At 39.8% G+C, this 14551-nt stretch overlaps 1 protein-coding gene across 1 annotated transcript; it reads left to right on the top strand.

The window, feature by feature from the left end:
- The first annotated feature begins 2438 nt into the window (after positions 1-2438).
- LOC101660632 (pterin-4-alpha-carbinolamine dehydratase-like) lies at positions 2439-2804 on the top strand. The gene is given in 1 exon segment (XM_045289548.1): positions 2439-2804. A coding segment is annotated over 1 exon segment (366 nt).
- Positions 2805-14551: the final 11747 nt, after the last annotated feature.

The raw sequence follows: 14551 nt of genomic DNA, 5'->3' as shown, positions 1-14551 counted from the left end.
ACTTTCTACAGTTTTCTTCCCCTCATTCTTCCTGCCCCTCTTGCATAGTTACCACAACCACTAAGTGAGATACAACGAGGTTATTTATGCCTAATTAGTGAAATTATTATATCTAATTCTTCTTGGTGACTCTTTAAATGAAACTACTTAATAAAGATATGATTCAAAAAGAATACTGATCCATGCTATACCAGCCATAAAAACATGTTTAAATGTATGCAAAAGCAACTGATAGATACTGTGCATAATCTTATTTCCCCGCCACTGCTTCAAAATGTTAATTCAGGAGTTTACTTTTAACAAGACCATTAACATGAAATGTTTATCCTGAGATTGGAGTTCAGACTATCTTTAAATACTTCAAAATTCACAGTAGAAACAGTTTAGCATGTAATGTATTAATCAGCACTCTCAATTGTGAATGAAAGAAATCCAGGTCAAGTTAACTTAAACATCACCAGGATGTACTGGTTTTACAGGACACTAACAGTGCACAGACACAAAGAATGAACCTCAGGCACCAAGGGCCTCAGAGGCTCAGTGCCACCGGATCCACCTCAGGAGTTCATTCTCCTCCTTACTAGTTTCGTCTCATTTTCTCCACCATAGACAAACCTCCCGCCTCCCTGACCTGGGGAACAACACTGGAAGCAGGCCTAGCTTCATAAGCCCAGTAAGTAATTCACAGCTTGGCAAAATTTGATTTCCTTTGCAGATGAATGAAAGACCCATACCTCACTCCATATGCAAAAACATACCGAAGATGGGTTTACAACTTACATGTAGACCCTAGAAATCTAAAGATCAATGATTCGTTGATACATATATCATTGATAGATATATATCATACACACATATTTATCAATGCTATGTAGATGGAGAAAGACAAACTTAGAGCTTAATAGCTGGTAAAAACCCTTTATCAAACATAATGGAAGACGAAATAGATAACTGGGACCTCCTAAAGATAAGACTTAGTTGCATCAAAAGATTTCACAAAAAAAGTCAAAAGAGAAAAAGACTGGTGGGGCAGAATGAGGGCAATGATATCTCACACAAAGGAATATCTAAAATTTATTAAAAACTAGCATCTCAACAACAAATAACATGAATAAAAATAGGCAGTGCACATGAACAGATAGTTCAAAGATGACAAAGGCAACATCCAGGCAGCCAAAGCGATGCAAATAAAAATGTAAAGTTCAAAAACAAAATAGCAAATGCTAAAGAAGGTGCAGAGACTACAAACCTCATCCACTGTTGCTGGGACTGTAAAAGTACAACCACAGTGTAAAGTGGTACCATACTTCCTCAAACAACTGGGAATAAAACTACCCTAAGACCCAATAATCCCTCTACCTGGTATAACGCTAGAGAAATAAGGAGCAAAACATAAGCAGATACACGCGCATCTATGTTCACTGCAGCATCTCTTATAGCAAGCAAGATGCCTAATGGTCAAAGAATTGATAAATAAGCCTTGGTGCATACACACAGACGATATATGTTTTCAAAATGATGCAACTGAAAAATTAATGGCATGGAGGATTTGGCAGGCATTGCCAAGTGAAATTAGTCAATAACAAATACTGTATGATACCAAATGTTTTTTTGTTTTGTTTTTAAGTCAGGATAAAGATTTTCATACCAAAAAAAGAGATTCAGACTTTGATGGTTACCAAGGGTGGGAGGGAGAAAGGAGAAAGGAACTGATAGGTTAGAGCATAGGTTCCCAAACTGGGAGGTGGGGGGGGGGGCGTGAATATTATTCAGCACCTCTGGTAATTAAGAGCTTTTGTACTACAACCCATAATCCAGGATAAAGTGTAAATATTTACTTTTGTAGCCCTCCCCTCAATCCTTCCACTGCCCATCCCCACCCCCAGGAGAAAGGGAAGAAGGGAAGAACAAGCCAATAGTGAGGTTTGGTACGTTGTTGAAGTTGCTAAAAGCAAAATGTGATATGTAAACCTCTACCTAATTCACAAAACTTTAAAATAACAGCTTGTTTTTGTCATCTGCATTAGCACCAATGGAGAACTCAAAATGGCCCTTTGTGCCAAATGCTAGGAAACAGTGAACCCTTAAATGACACAAGTTTGAACTGCACAGGTCAACTGACATGCAGATTTCTTCTAAAACACTATGAGATGATCATCGTCTCCAAGTGACCAGATGTTCTCTCCAGGAAACTGAGTATCACTGTATATACGGCTCTCACCATTCGCAGCAGTGAGTATCTTTACACCACCTACAATGGGTGCTGGATGTGCTCCCAAGAAGCAGAGAAGTCAGGACATACATGAGAAAGGTGAATTGCTTGCCATGTACCATAGATTGAGGTCTGCAGCTACAATTGCCTGCTATTTCAAGATAAAGGCCAGTCTAAGACCCATTAGAGAAACAGAAAATTCAGCCCAAGCAAGCTCTGCTCTGACATGGTCGGCAAAGCACACAGGCTTGGTGCCCAGGCAAGGGACCAGCTGCTGCCAAATCTGAGGGCCATGGGCTAGAATTAACTGGAAGGTCAGGATGCCATCTTCAAGCAATTCCACTTCAAAGACTTCAATAGGGCTTTAGGGTTCATGCCCAGGGTGGCCCTGCAGGCGGAGGAACTGGACCACCATACTGAATGGTTTAACATGTACAACAGGGTACACATCACACTGAGAACCCATGAGTGCACAGGCCTCTTGGAGCGGGTCGTAAACCTGGCCAGCTTCACTGAACAAGTGGCAGTGACCATGGCAAAGGGAATGCCCCTCTTCATTCTCAGGGAAGAAGGGGCAGCTGGGGTGTCCTGAGTCCTGCTGCATCACTTCACCCAGTCCACTTTGCTGTGCTGCCCATTGCGGGTGGGTCCTTGCTGTGCAAAGAAGACCTACTTCACTGCCATCCCCCTCCGCCATCCCTGGTCTCCTCCCTGGGGGCCTGTTAGTACCCATTTGAATAAGCTCTCCCCCTTCTTTCCAACTCCAACAAGTCATGCTTTTCTTGCTCAGCTCTGCTGGGGTAAATCATTTCCCAAGAAGCTGTGATGGGCTGGGGGGCATGAAGTCTTCACTAGGAACTAAGGCCCAGGTCAAGCGACAAAATCCTGTGCTTTCTTTCCTGCCCCCAATAATATTACTGTGTCACTCAAAAAAAGAAAAAAATCATGAAGCTATCAGTATCCCAGCAAACATGGAAACCTTTTTACTTATTGCAAAATATATTTTATGTCATATTAAAAATGCAGATTTTATGTAGGTGCAGTATATAAAATATACACTATGCAAAATATGTTAATCAGCTGCTTATGTTATTGACAAGTCTTCCAGTCTACCGAAGGCTATTTAGTAGTTAGATTTGGGGAGAGTCCAAAGTTATACATGGATTGTCAACTGCATGGGGGTTTCATCATCCCTAGCCCACCTCATTTCTCAACTTTATTTTATGCAATGAAAATTGGGGGGGGGGGTTTTAAAAAAAGAAAATGAGGGGACAGGTACAAAACTGGCCTGGCACAGCTGAAAGCCCCGAAACTGTAGAATGAAGAAAACAAAAGAAATGACCGGCCACTAGCTATAACTTGATTTGGAGACATGAGCAGTAGTACAAGGAGTCCTGTTGTTGCTGTTGGGTAAGCACTAAGCTGCTAACAAGGTCAGCAATTCAGACCCAGCAAGCAGCTCCATGGGAGAATGGGAGAACGATGAGGCTCTTGGAACGATTTTACAGCCTCAGACACTGCAGTGGTAGGTAACAAAAAGGCCAGGAAAATTAAACCAAGAATGTTTCCCATCACAATGCACCCACCCACGGGTGCATTCATTCTTCAAGGGTGTCTAGAGCTATCCTGTGAGAATTTCACTGGGAACCCTTACTCCACCCACTGAAAGTCCTGATCTTGCCCCTTTGAACGTTTTTGTTCCCAAAGCTTCAAGAAATTGCAATTGGAACACAAAATGATTCCCTTGAGGGTGCCCAACCTGCTGTTTAACATGATGTACATCAAAGGATATAGAATTCTTCAAAGAAGGGTCAGAGAAATGGAAACACTGCCTAGTACGTCGACCTTGGTGGCGGATATGTCACTAACCCCTCTAAATTTGGGGTAAATGCTGCCCTTTTGATTTCAAAAGGTTGATTTATTCTAAGGCTGAAAACTGAGTCATGGGAGTGAGTTCCAATTCCAAATCAAAAAGGTGACTTGACTAAGGATCATAGATAAAACCCCAGATATCTGATCAGAAGTCTGATCTCTTACATTTGTCTTATTACACGTTTCTCCCTCTACATCCAGGACACTCTACTGCAACCCCTTCCAGAGCAGTTGGTGATGGGAGCCTGACACTATCTAGCCTCCTGATCAGGGGTCTGATGTGCACACGGCCACCGGCCTAAGTGTCTCCGTGTGCCTGTTTTTCAGTCTTCTTTCCTCAGGACAAGGGGAAGCCAGTAATTACAGCCTGCACGGCTGCTCACACAGCTTTAAAGACCCCAGTCGTGTAGCAGCCTTTTACCTGCCCTCATATTTATAATTCATTTAAAATAGCACAAATCTGAAACAAGCATAGCAAGAAACTCATTATCAGTGATTATAAAACAGCAATGGCTAAAATTCATATAGCACTCAACTAGCTAGCTTTTTAAAATTGCTTTCTTGAAAAGAAGGTTTTTTTAAGTGGAAAGAAATCTGAAATCTAGCATTTTAAAGTTTTAAAATAAGGTTTCACAGCTAATCATTTCAAAATAATTGTTTCAAATAAAACCCAGCAACCCCTAGTTCTCCATTGATTTATCACTCAGATTAACTGACATGCCTTGTTAAAAACTGTAATATTTATCCTTCTAATAATTCGAGTCCCATGTACACTATTTTGTTCTACATCACTGCACTATATTTAGGTGTATGCTCAAGATTCAACTCAAACAACAAACTATTTTCCAGGTACCTGTAGGACATAGAAAATAGCCCACTTTCTACTAATTTATCTTTAAACATCTAGGGTAATAAAAACTATTGCTTAACAAGTTCTACAATACAGAACTTTTTACTGTTAAAGTTCTATTAGATTTTTGCCCGGATATCAAAAGATATAGTGTCTGGGGTCTTAAAGGCTTGAAGATAAACAAGCAGCCATCTAGCTCAGAAGCAACAAAGCCCACATGGAAGAAGCACACCAGCCTGTGTGATCACGAGGTGTAGAAGGGATCAAGTATCGGGCTTCAAAGAACAACAACAAAAATCAATCACTGTGAATTAGGGGGAGTGCAGATTAGGGACTCAAAGCCCATCTGTGGGCAACTGGACATCCCCTTACAGAAGGGTCTCGGGGAGGAGACGAGCCAGTCGGGGTGCAGTGGAGCAATGGTGAAACATACAACTTTCCTCTAGTTCTTTAATGCTTCCTCCCCGCCACTATCTTGATCCCAATTCTACCTTACATATCTGGCTAGAGGAGAGAATGTACACTGGTACAGATAGAAACTGGAAACACAGGGAATCTAGGACAGATGATCCCTTCAGGACCAGTGGTGAGAGTGGCGATATTGGGAGGGTGGAAGGAGGTGAGGTAGAAAGGGGGAACCGATTACAAGAATCTACATATAACCTCTCTGGGGGACGGACAACAGAAAAGTGGATGAAGGGAGACATCAGACAGTGTAAGACATGACAAAATAATAATTTATAAATTATCAAGGGTTCATGAGAGTGGGGAGCGGGGAGGGAGAGGAAAAATGAGGAGCTGTACCAAGGACTCAAGTAGAAAGAAAATGTTTTGAGAATGATGGTGGCAACAAATGTACAAATGTGCTTGACACAATGGATGGATGTACGGATTGTGATGTATAAGCCCCAATAAAATTATTTAAGAGAAAAAAAAAAACAAAGAACCATGTTAGGGACAATTCCTGCTTTTATTGGGTGCCATCAAGTCAGTTCTGACTCACAGGGACCCTATGTACAACAGGACATTTCCTACTTGCCCTTTAATGTTATGTAAATTTGCCTCCACTTTGAAACTACTGAACCAACTCCTATTCAAATCACCTTTACTTACTACACATGCAGCTTTTAAATAATTGAAAAAGCTTCCACCATTCCTTACACTAACTATACCAACCAAACCCATTATCAATTTGATTCCAATTCACAACAATCCTACATGAGAGATCCTACAGGAGAGAGGAGAACTATTGCTTAGGGATTCCTAAAGTAAATCTTTTATGGGAGCATTCGGCCTCACCTTTTTCCTGTGGAATGGCTATTGGGTTTGAACCATCAACCTGACAGTTTTCAGGCCAATGCTTCACCTACTATGCCACTAAAATGGAGTCAATTCCAACTCACAATGATTCTACATAGAGTTTGTGTGACTGTAAATCTTTACATGAGCAGATAACCTCACCTTTCTGCCATGGTGCCAACTGCTGGGTTTGAACTGCCAGTGCCACCAAGGCTTCTTACACTAAAGCAAGGTTACAGAAGAACCCAATTTACCAACAAATTCTTAGACACAGTTAAGAACTGATCTCATTCATGCCCTACACACTGCCTGAATTGGAACAGTCAGCATACAGAGCATTTACTGAGCACCAGGCAATGTCCCCAGTACTTCATAGTTTTCAGTCACTTAACCCTTTAACACCCCCAACCAACAAGGTAAGTCGTTTTGTTATCCTCACTTTGCAAAAGGAGAGACTAAGGCACACAGATTTTTTCCCCCCAAAGGCTTGCCCGAGTCATAAAGCTAACTAATGTCAGTAATTGTTTAACCATTTAAGAAATAAAGAATGGCACATATAAGGCCAACTCAGAAACAAAGAGTCCGTGTCAAGGAACTCCATCCTCTCAAGACGACCAGGAAGAGCACAGCGTGTAAGAAACTCTCTCTGTCCAGTGAAACCATGGAGAGAAATCAGTACTCTCAAACTACGTAAATCTTCTCAAACAGTGAAATGTTAAACAAATCAAAGTACTTTTAACTTTTAAGAATGTTCTAGAGAAAGCCCCACTCTAGATAACAGCACTTTAAATGTTAATTTTTCCTTTTTGAACATTATACTAAAAAGAATATAGAAAATAGCTGGAAGTAGTCCTCTGATGTTCGTATGTGAGGATTTCCTTAACAATTTGATGGGTTTGACCTTCTGGTTCTTTGTGTCTACAGTCAGTCTTCCAAGTTACCAACTTAGGTTCATAAATCCCAGTAACTATGCATGTGAATGAGGAGAACCCTCCAGACTCACACCTAATCCACAGATTTGGAATTTGCCAGTATCTACAACCTGATAAGCCATTTTCTTAACAGTGGTTTCTGTACGATGCTGCAGCCTGGCACCTCTGGGTTAGACAGCTAACTGCAAGATCAGTGGTTCAAGATGAGGCTGCCTGCTCCCCTACACATATCGTCTTGAAAATCTTGTAAAGGGTTTTTCTGAGTCCATACCAACTCAGTGAAAGTGGGTTTGGTTAGGTTTGGTTTGGATATGACACTGAGGGAAGGAAGATTAGCTGTATCAGATAATAGAATCATACAGCAGTTTGGGAAAGCTGGACACTTATGACACCTGTAACCTCCATCTCATAAGGACCTGCCTTGTGCTGATCCTTCTATGTGAAATTACATATTCACTAAGCCTGGTCTCTGAAACATTTTTCAGATCATTGCAGCATTTTCTTACCTGAGGCAACCTTCAAAAGCATGATGAAAGCATATGCCTTCTGTTTCCAAATGAAGCCAATAGTGATTAATTTGCCGCCTAGAAGAATCTAGGGTTGCAAAACTGGATTCAGAAATGAAGCTGCAATGAGTCTAATCCACAAATAAAAACCAGTACCAATTGTCACAGTACTATGGCAGAGCAATTCCACCTTTATAACACACACACACAGTTAAGTTAAAAAGTATTGCTAGAAACATTTACTGAAGTATCAGCATGTGAAGCTATTGTTTAATGATGGTCTCCACTCTAGGCCTCTAAGAGGCAGCTTCAAATAGTCATAGGGAATAAAAACCACTATCTTTCTATTTCATTTTCTGTGTACTTTTTTGAAGGCCCTGCTTCTATACTTCTAAAGGCGGCATTTCCATCTCTCTAATGATTCCTGTAAGAATTTTGTGCTCTTCAATTTATACAATAACAAAATGGCAGTGTGGGCATCTATCCTCAGGGGGTTCAAATTGTGCTCCTTTCAAATGTTTGCGTTTCAGAAATAAAAAGTCTGAAAGGTGCAAAAATCAGGACTACGTAGATAGGACAAGGTTTCCCAGTGAAATTCTCATAGGACAGTCCTGGCTAGAAGGCACAGGTGACTGTCATGGGAAAAGAGCCCTCTGCACATCTTTCCTGGTCCTTTTCTCACCAGTACAGACATCAATTTTCTTACCATTCCTGCACTTAAAAAAAAAAACCTCAACACTACCCCCTGGGAACTAACTGAACTTCGATACGACTTTCCTTTGTTGTTTTTTGAAGGGACTCTAACAAGACAAGTGTATTACTGAGAGAATTTGTCTGCAGTCATGTTCTTATCAGAGACGTGTTTTGTTTGGAACCATGTATCCATAAACAAAAAAACCCTAGATGACATGATTTTACTTACCCTCCTGTATGTTTTTTTGTTAACCCCTAATATACATAATGCTAGTGAGCAAGGGGTCTGTTTCTGAAGACTGAACTGATTCTAGTTTTGCTTTGGTTTTTTTCAGGCCTGTTGTAGGAAACAGTAGCCACAGTGTCTGACATAAACATGATACTTGTGCTTACTACTGATCTAAGTCTATTCCCTGAGCTCTAGAAACCGGACACTGCATCAAGCTTCTGGAGTTACCCCTAGTCACTATAAGACTTACGCTGGCAGACAGAAGGAAAGGGCACTACAGCACCCACAAAATTTGCCATTATGAATCTTCAACTTGTTCCCCACCCTCAAAGTTTACAAGGCTGAAAGGGAGCAAGGAAAGTCTTACTTGCATGTTACTAAGTATGTCTTTCCTACATCCGCACCATTTTTCCCAAGAGGTTCAAACAAGATCTCATCTTGATTTGTTGGGTGCCTTTCACTGATCTAATCATAGCATGAAGCTTTGAAATATGAACTTGAGCTGGGCCTTCCCTTGAAAGTGACAATGCTCCTTAGTGAGTCAGCTTCTGGGCTGCTTCCAATAGGCTCTTGGTTGGTCTTATCATCAAACTGTTTCTGTACAGTTGAAATGGTAGCCAAAACATTGCGTTAAGAAGTCTAAGTGTTTATCAAGGAAAGGAAATAGATATATGAGGGCACCTCAAAAACATCAAGGAAAAATGCCGTTATCTTTTAACCTCATTTTCTACAACCTTTTTGAAGCCCCCTTGTATAGCTAAGCAATTCATTCACAGGTTTTACTAAGAAGACAAATAAAACAAGAGACTTGTATAAATTCTCTTGTGTGCCAAGTGATTAAAAAGTTGTCCTGAAAAAAAATAAAAATAAATTAAATTTTTAAAAAAGTTGTCCTGTAGAAATCTTACAGCTTTTGGAGCCCTGGTGTCGTAATGGTTATGCACTGGGTTACTAACAATAAGGCCAGCAGTTCAAAACCACCAGCTGCTCACCTAAAGGATGAGGTTTTCTACTCCAGTAGAAAGTTACAGTAAAAATGAGGAGCTGATATCAAGGGCTCAAGTAAATAAAAAAAAATTACAGCTTTTATGCATTTTTTATTTCATTTTATGTCTTTAAGGAAGTCATCTGGCTAGACCAGAGGTACAGATAGAAACTGGAAACACAGGGAATGCAGTACGGATGGACCAGTGGTGAGAGTGGCTATACCGGAGGGTGGAGTAGAAAGGGGGAACCGATTACAGGGATCTACATATAACCTCCTCCCTGGAGGATGGACAACAGAAAAGTGGGTGAAGAGAGATGTCGGACAGTCTAAGATATGACAAGATATGACAAAATAATAAGTTATAAATTATCAAGGGTTCATGAGGGGGAGGGGAGAGCGGGAGGGAGGGGGGAAATGAGGGGCTAATGCTAGGGGCTTACGTGGAGAGCAAATGTTTTGAGAATGATGAGGGTTACAAATGTACAGACGTGCAATTGGTGTATGTATGGATTGTGAAAAGAGTTGTATGGGCCCCCAATAAAGTGATTTTTTTTTTAAAGGAAGAAAAAGTTACCCTAATAATTCTATAAATCAAATAAAGAAATTGAAGTCAATTAAGGCTATGTTTTTTGTAGATTAAGCTTAAGCCACCCCAGAGTTCCTGGAAGGCCCAGCAAATCTCTGAAAGATAAACTATGTTCTATTGTACATTTTAAAAGAAACTCACAAATCTTTGTTTGGGGGAATAGCAAATAAAATACTGTTGGGAAAGAGCTGGGGTAGATGTTGCTGGAATGAAGTAGCTTCACAAGACTGAAAACGTTTAAATAGAATTTGAATTTTTTAAACTTTTTAAAAATTTGAATAAAATAGAACCCTCAAATCTACTGCCCAGAAAATCTTTAACCCAAAAACATCTCACGAAATCAACTTTAATTTAGCAAACATTATAAAAATAATGTTTGTCTTGACTATCGCACGCTTGAAAGAATTATCTATAGCAGATGACATGAACACTAACACACAGCTGAGATCTTAAAGGGTTGTGGCTGTTAGTTCTGTTAGGTGCTGCCAAGTCAACTCAAACTCAGCGTGTCCGTGTGCCATTCTTACACTGGTTATACTCCAGCCCACAGCTGCAACCACTATGTCAAATCCATTTCATTAAGGACAGAGTCTGAATTAATGGTGAAGCAATACAGGTAGAATTAGTGAGAATGATACAACATGAAGCATATAACCAATATAATTAAAATGCACATGCAGAAAGTGTTGCCATATCCATGCTTTATTATACAAGTATTTCCACTAGGAGATGAAATTACGTTCCACATTATTCTCAGTGAGAGGGACTTCTATTTCTTCATCAAATTATGTTGGCCACAAATAAATTTTAAAATATATCAAATATTTAATAAAAGACAATACTTTTTCAGGTCAGTTTTGTCTTGCTTCACACAATTAAATCTGTTGATGTGTTTCCTTTACATAGAACTAAAAATATATACATCTGTTTCTAGATAAACAAAAAGAGAATAAGAAACAACTGCAAAACTGAGGGATAGGGCTTTCTTTAGAAGATGCCAATGTTTTGTTTTTTTTTAAACTGCCGAGATGGCTAACAAGTACATGAAAAGACGCTCAATGCCATAAGCTGCTGTTGCTGTAGACCCTCGAGTCAATTCTAATTGAGTGATCTCATAGGACAATACAGCCACCACACCAGGTTTTCCAGGCTGCAATCTTTACAAGACCAGATTATCAGGAGTCTAGTGATTCATCAAAAGTTGAACACAGAACTCCATATGACTCAGTGAATCCATTCTCTCTAGAGAGAGAGAGAGAGAGAGGAGACTTGAAAAAACCAGGGATTCAAAGAGACATGCACAGTAGGGGCTTCAAAATGTTCATGGGAAAAAATGTAAAGATGAAATTTCCCACAAATTTTTGAAGGCCCCTCGCTTACACCATTGTATCACTATTCAGTTGCCGAAGGGTGGTAAAAACCAAAATGTCCATCATCTGATGAATAGATAAAAACGTAATGTATATAAACAATTAAATAGCACTCTGAAACTATCAGTGGGTATCCAGAGTGGAAGGAAATAAGGTTTCTTATTTTATTTTGGCTGCTGAAACAATGAATGCATATTAATGAAATGATTTGAAAAATAGCAAGAATTGTTACACAACTTGAAGGATGTAGTCATTGTTACTGAATTATACATATTGAAATTCTTGAACTGATGTATATACTTTGTTGGATATATTTTTTATCACAATTTTTAAACATTACTTGCCAAGAGAGCAAATGCTCAGAAGGAATCTGGGCTTTTAGTTGTCTATAACTTGTCAGTAAAAGGATTTGATTTTTAAACACGCTAATATGAGATTTGCTGCAAACATCCTATTATCTTTTCATCCCATTTTTCTATGAACTTTTTGAAGCTCCACTGTATATACAGATTACCAGGAACCATATTTTTAAATATGCTTATGTAGGTTTTTAGTATATTAATTTAAAATATGCACCAAAACCCCATAAAAGCTGATTCAATTTTCAGAAAAAGGAAAGCAGCAAGTATACAATACAGATGCACATTTTAAAAATCACTAGGAATATACATAGACTATATTGTTCTATTAATAAATACAACAGCTTTTTTATTAAAGGCAAGATATTCCCCAACAAGTAAATTCAAACAAATTGCATTTAATTTAGAATGCATGACATTTGAAATGCACTACAGAAATAGTACTTTAGTTTGCACAGGCACTAAATGGTAGAACTTTATAACCAACATTCAGAGTTATCATCCCTAGCTCTTAGGCATTATATACATGATGAAAAGTGCCTAAGGAAATAAATGAAAAATAAAGGAAAACTAATAAATGATTTTAAGGTTTACCTATTATTTATAGTAAGCTATGTGTTGACTTTCTGTATTGTTGTTAGTACTGAAAAGGGAAAGGTACATCAAGCTTCTCACTGCGGTGTGATGTAACAAATAGCACTAAGAACTTGCATAACAGAAGGCGGCAAGCAGCTGCTATTGAAGGTGTTATTAAAGTCTTGGCACAAAATGTAAATTTTCCAAACATCATTTGTGATAGTGATTACTAAATTCACCTCCGGCACTAACCCTGCCTGTCAGCCCTGTCCTGAAGCTCCAACTAGCTAGCACATTTGTACTTTGATGTCCCACTGCTTCTGTGTTTAAAACCACAACAGAGACACAATTCCATCTTCCTGCTAAAAATCAACTCACTGCTACATTTTTTCCTAAGCTCAAAATCTGTCATCTTCCACCATTCCTATTTCTTGCACTTACTTTTCAACTCTTACCAGTGATCCTTCCTTCACAGAAAGCAGCAGGGCTGTTGCCATATCACTATGATAACAGTAGCAACCTACAACTAGAAGGTACTTGCTACTGGTGGAGTTGGAATTGACTTGATGGCAAGTCTGGTCAAGTTTTTTGAACTACTATTCTTAGCATTTGCTGAATTCCCCAATCCTAAGAAATGGGCACTGTTAGCCCCATTTTTAAAATGAGAACATTCGTCATTTCACCTACAATCTGAGAGGGTGGTGACAGTGCTCCCATCCACCTTCCAAAAATGCAACACAGAGAAGAGGACCCAACCTGATGACAGAAGTTCTGGACTCAAACTATTTCAAAGCCTAGATCTTTCAGTGAAACCAAAGTCAAGTACTAACAGCTATAAAACACAGCTTACTCACCTACAAATTGGGACTAATATCAGTCTGCCCTACCAAATTAAAAAAAGTATTCAACTGCTACACTGAAACACTAAGCTCACAGCCACTTACTCCATTCCAACTCCTAGAAACCCTACAGGACAGAACACAACTGCCCCTGTGGGTTTCTGAGGCTGGACATCTTTATTGGAACAGAAAGCCTCATCTGTCTCCCATGGAGCAGCTGATGGGTTTGAACTGCTCACCTTATGGTTAACAATCCAACTGCTCACCATACGTCACCAAGGCTTCTTACAACTGCTATCGCTTGCTCACAAGCTACCACTGAGTTGTTTCCAACTCACAGCAACCCTATAGGATGAGTAGAACTCCCCCTTTCAGTTTCCAAGACTAATTATGGGGTTGAAAGTCTCCTCTTTGTATTACTGGTCAAATATCTGCTACCTCGTGGAAATAATACTGCATTCCCACAGTATGAACTTTGGCCTATTCTGCAAGTTTATACTTGTACCAACATCATAGTTGCTTCAGGAAAAAGCCTGCTATGGATGAACTTGTGTCCATCAAAAATTCTATATTGGAGTCCTAACCCCTGTAAATGTGAACATGTTCTTATTTGGGGGGAAAGGGAGTTTCTTCCAAGGCATTATCAGTTCATTCATACTGGAGTACGGTGGGTCCTAGACTTAATCCCCTTAGAGAGAAGGAGAAAAAACCAGAGCCCTGGTGGTGTGCAGCTAACCACAAGGTTAACAGTTTGAAACCACCAGCAGCTCCACTGGAGAAAGGTTAGACTTTCTACTCCTGTAAAGAGTTACAGCCTCTGAAACCCACAGGGGTGGTTCTGCCCCGTCCTGACTCAATGGCAGTGAGTTTGAGCTTCTGGCCGGGGAGGCAGCCCATATGAAGATACATCTACAAGCAACAAAGGTACATCACGAAGAGTTGGGAGAGGAGCAGCTCCTCTCCCAGAGGCACCAGAAGGAACTGACACAACCAAGACCCTGATTTTAACTTCTCATCTCCAGATCGATGAGACAAAAAAAAAAAAAAGGCACTGTTCTTCAAAGCCATGCATTTTGTGGTGTTTTGTCTAACAGCACTAGGAAACTAAGACAGAAACCTACATCTAGCCCATATAAAGCAACCACATTGAGATAGTTTATTGTGCCAGCCTGGCCGATAAACACAAGTGGGATTAACTGAAGGGCAGAGAGAGAAATGGCTTGGTGAGTCTCGCCTTTCT

This window comes from Echinops telfairi, unplaced genomic scaffold (genome assembly GCF_000313985.2).
Source record: "Echinops telfairi isolate 266 unplaced genomic scaffold, ASM31398v2 ScPeMD7_29;HRSCAF=101, whole genome shotgun sequence".
Classification (NCBI taxonomy): domain Eukaryota; kingdom Metazoa; phylum Chordata; class Mammalia; order Afrosoricida; family Tenrecidae; genus Echinops; species Echinops telfairi.
Note: the sequence above shows the minus strand (reverse complement) of the source record. Positions and strands in the feature narration are given on the sequence as shown.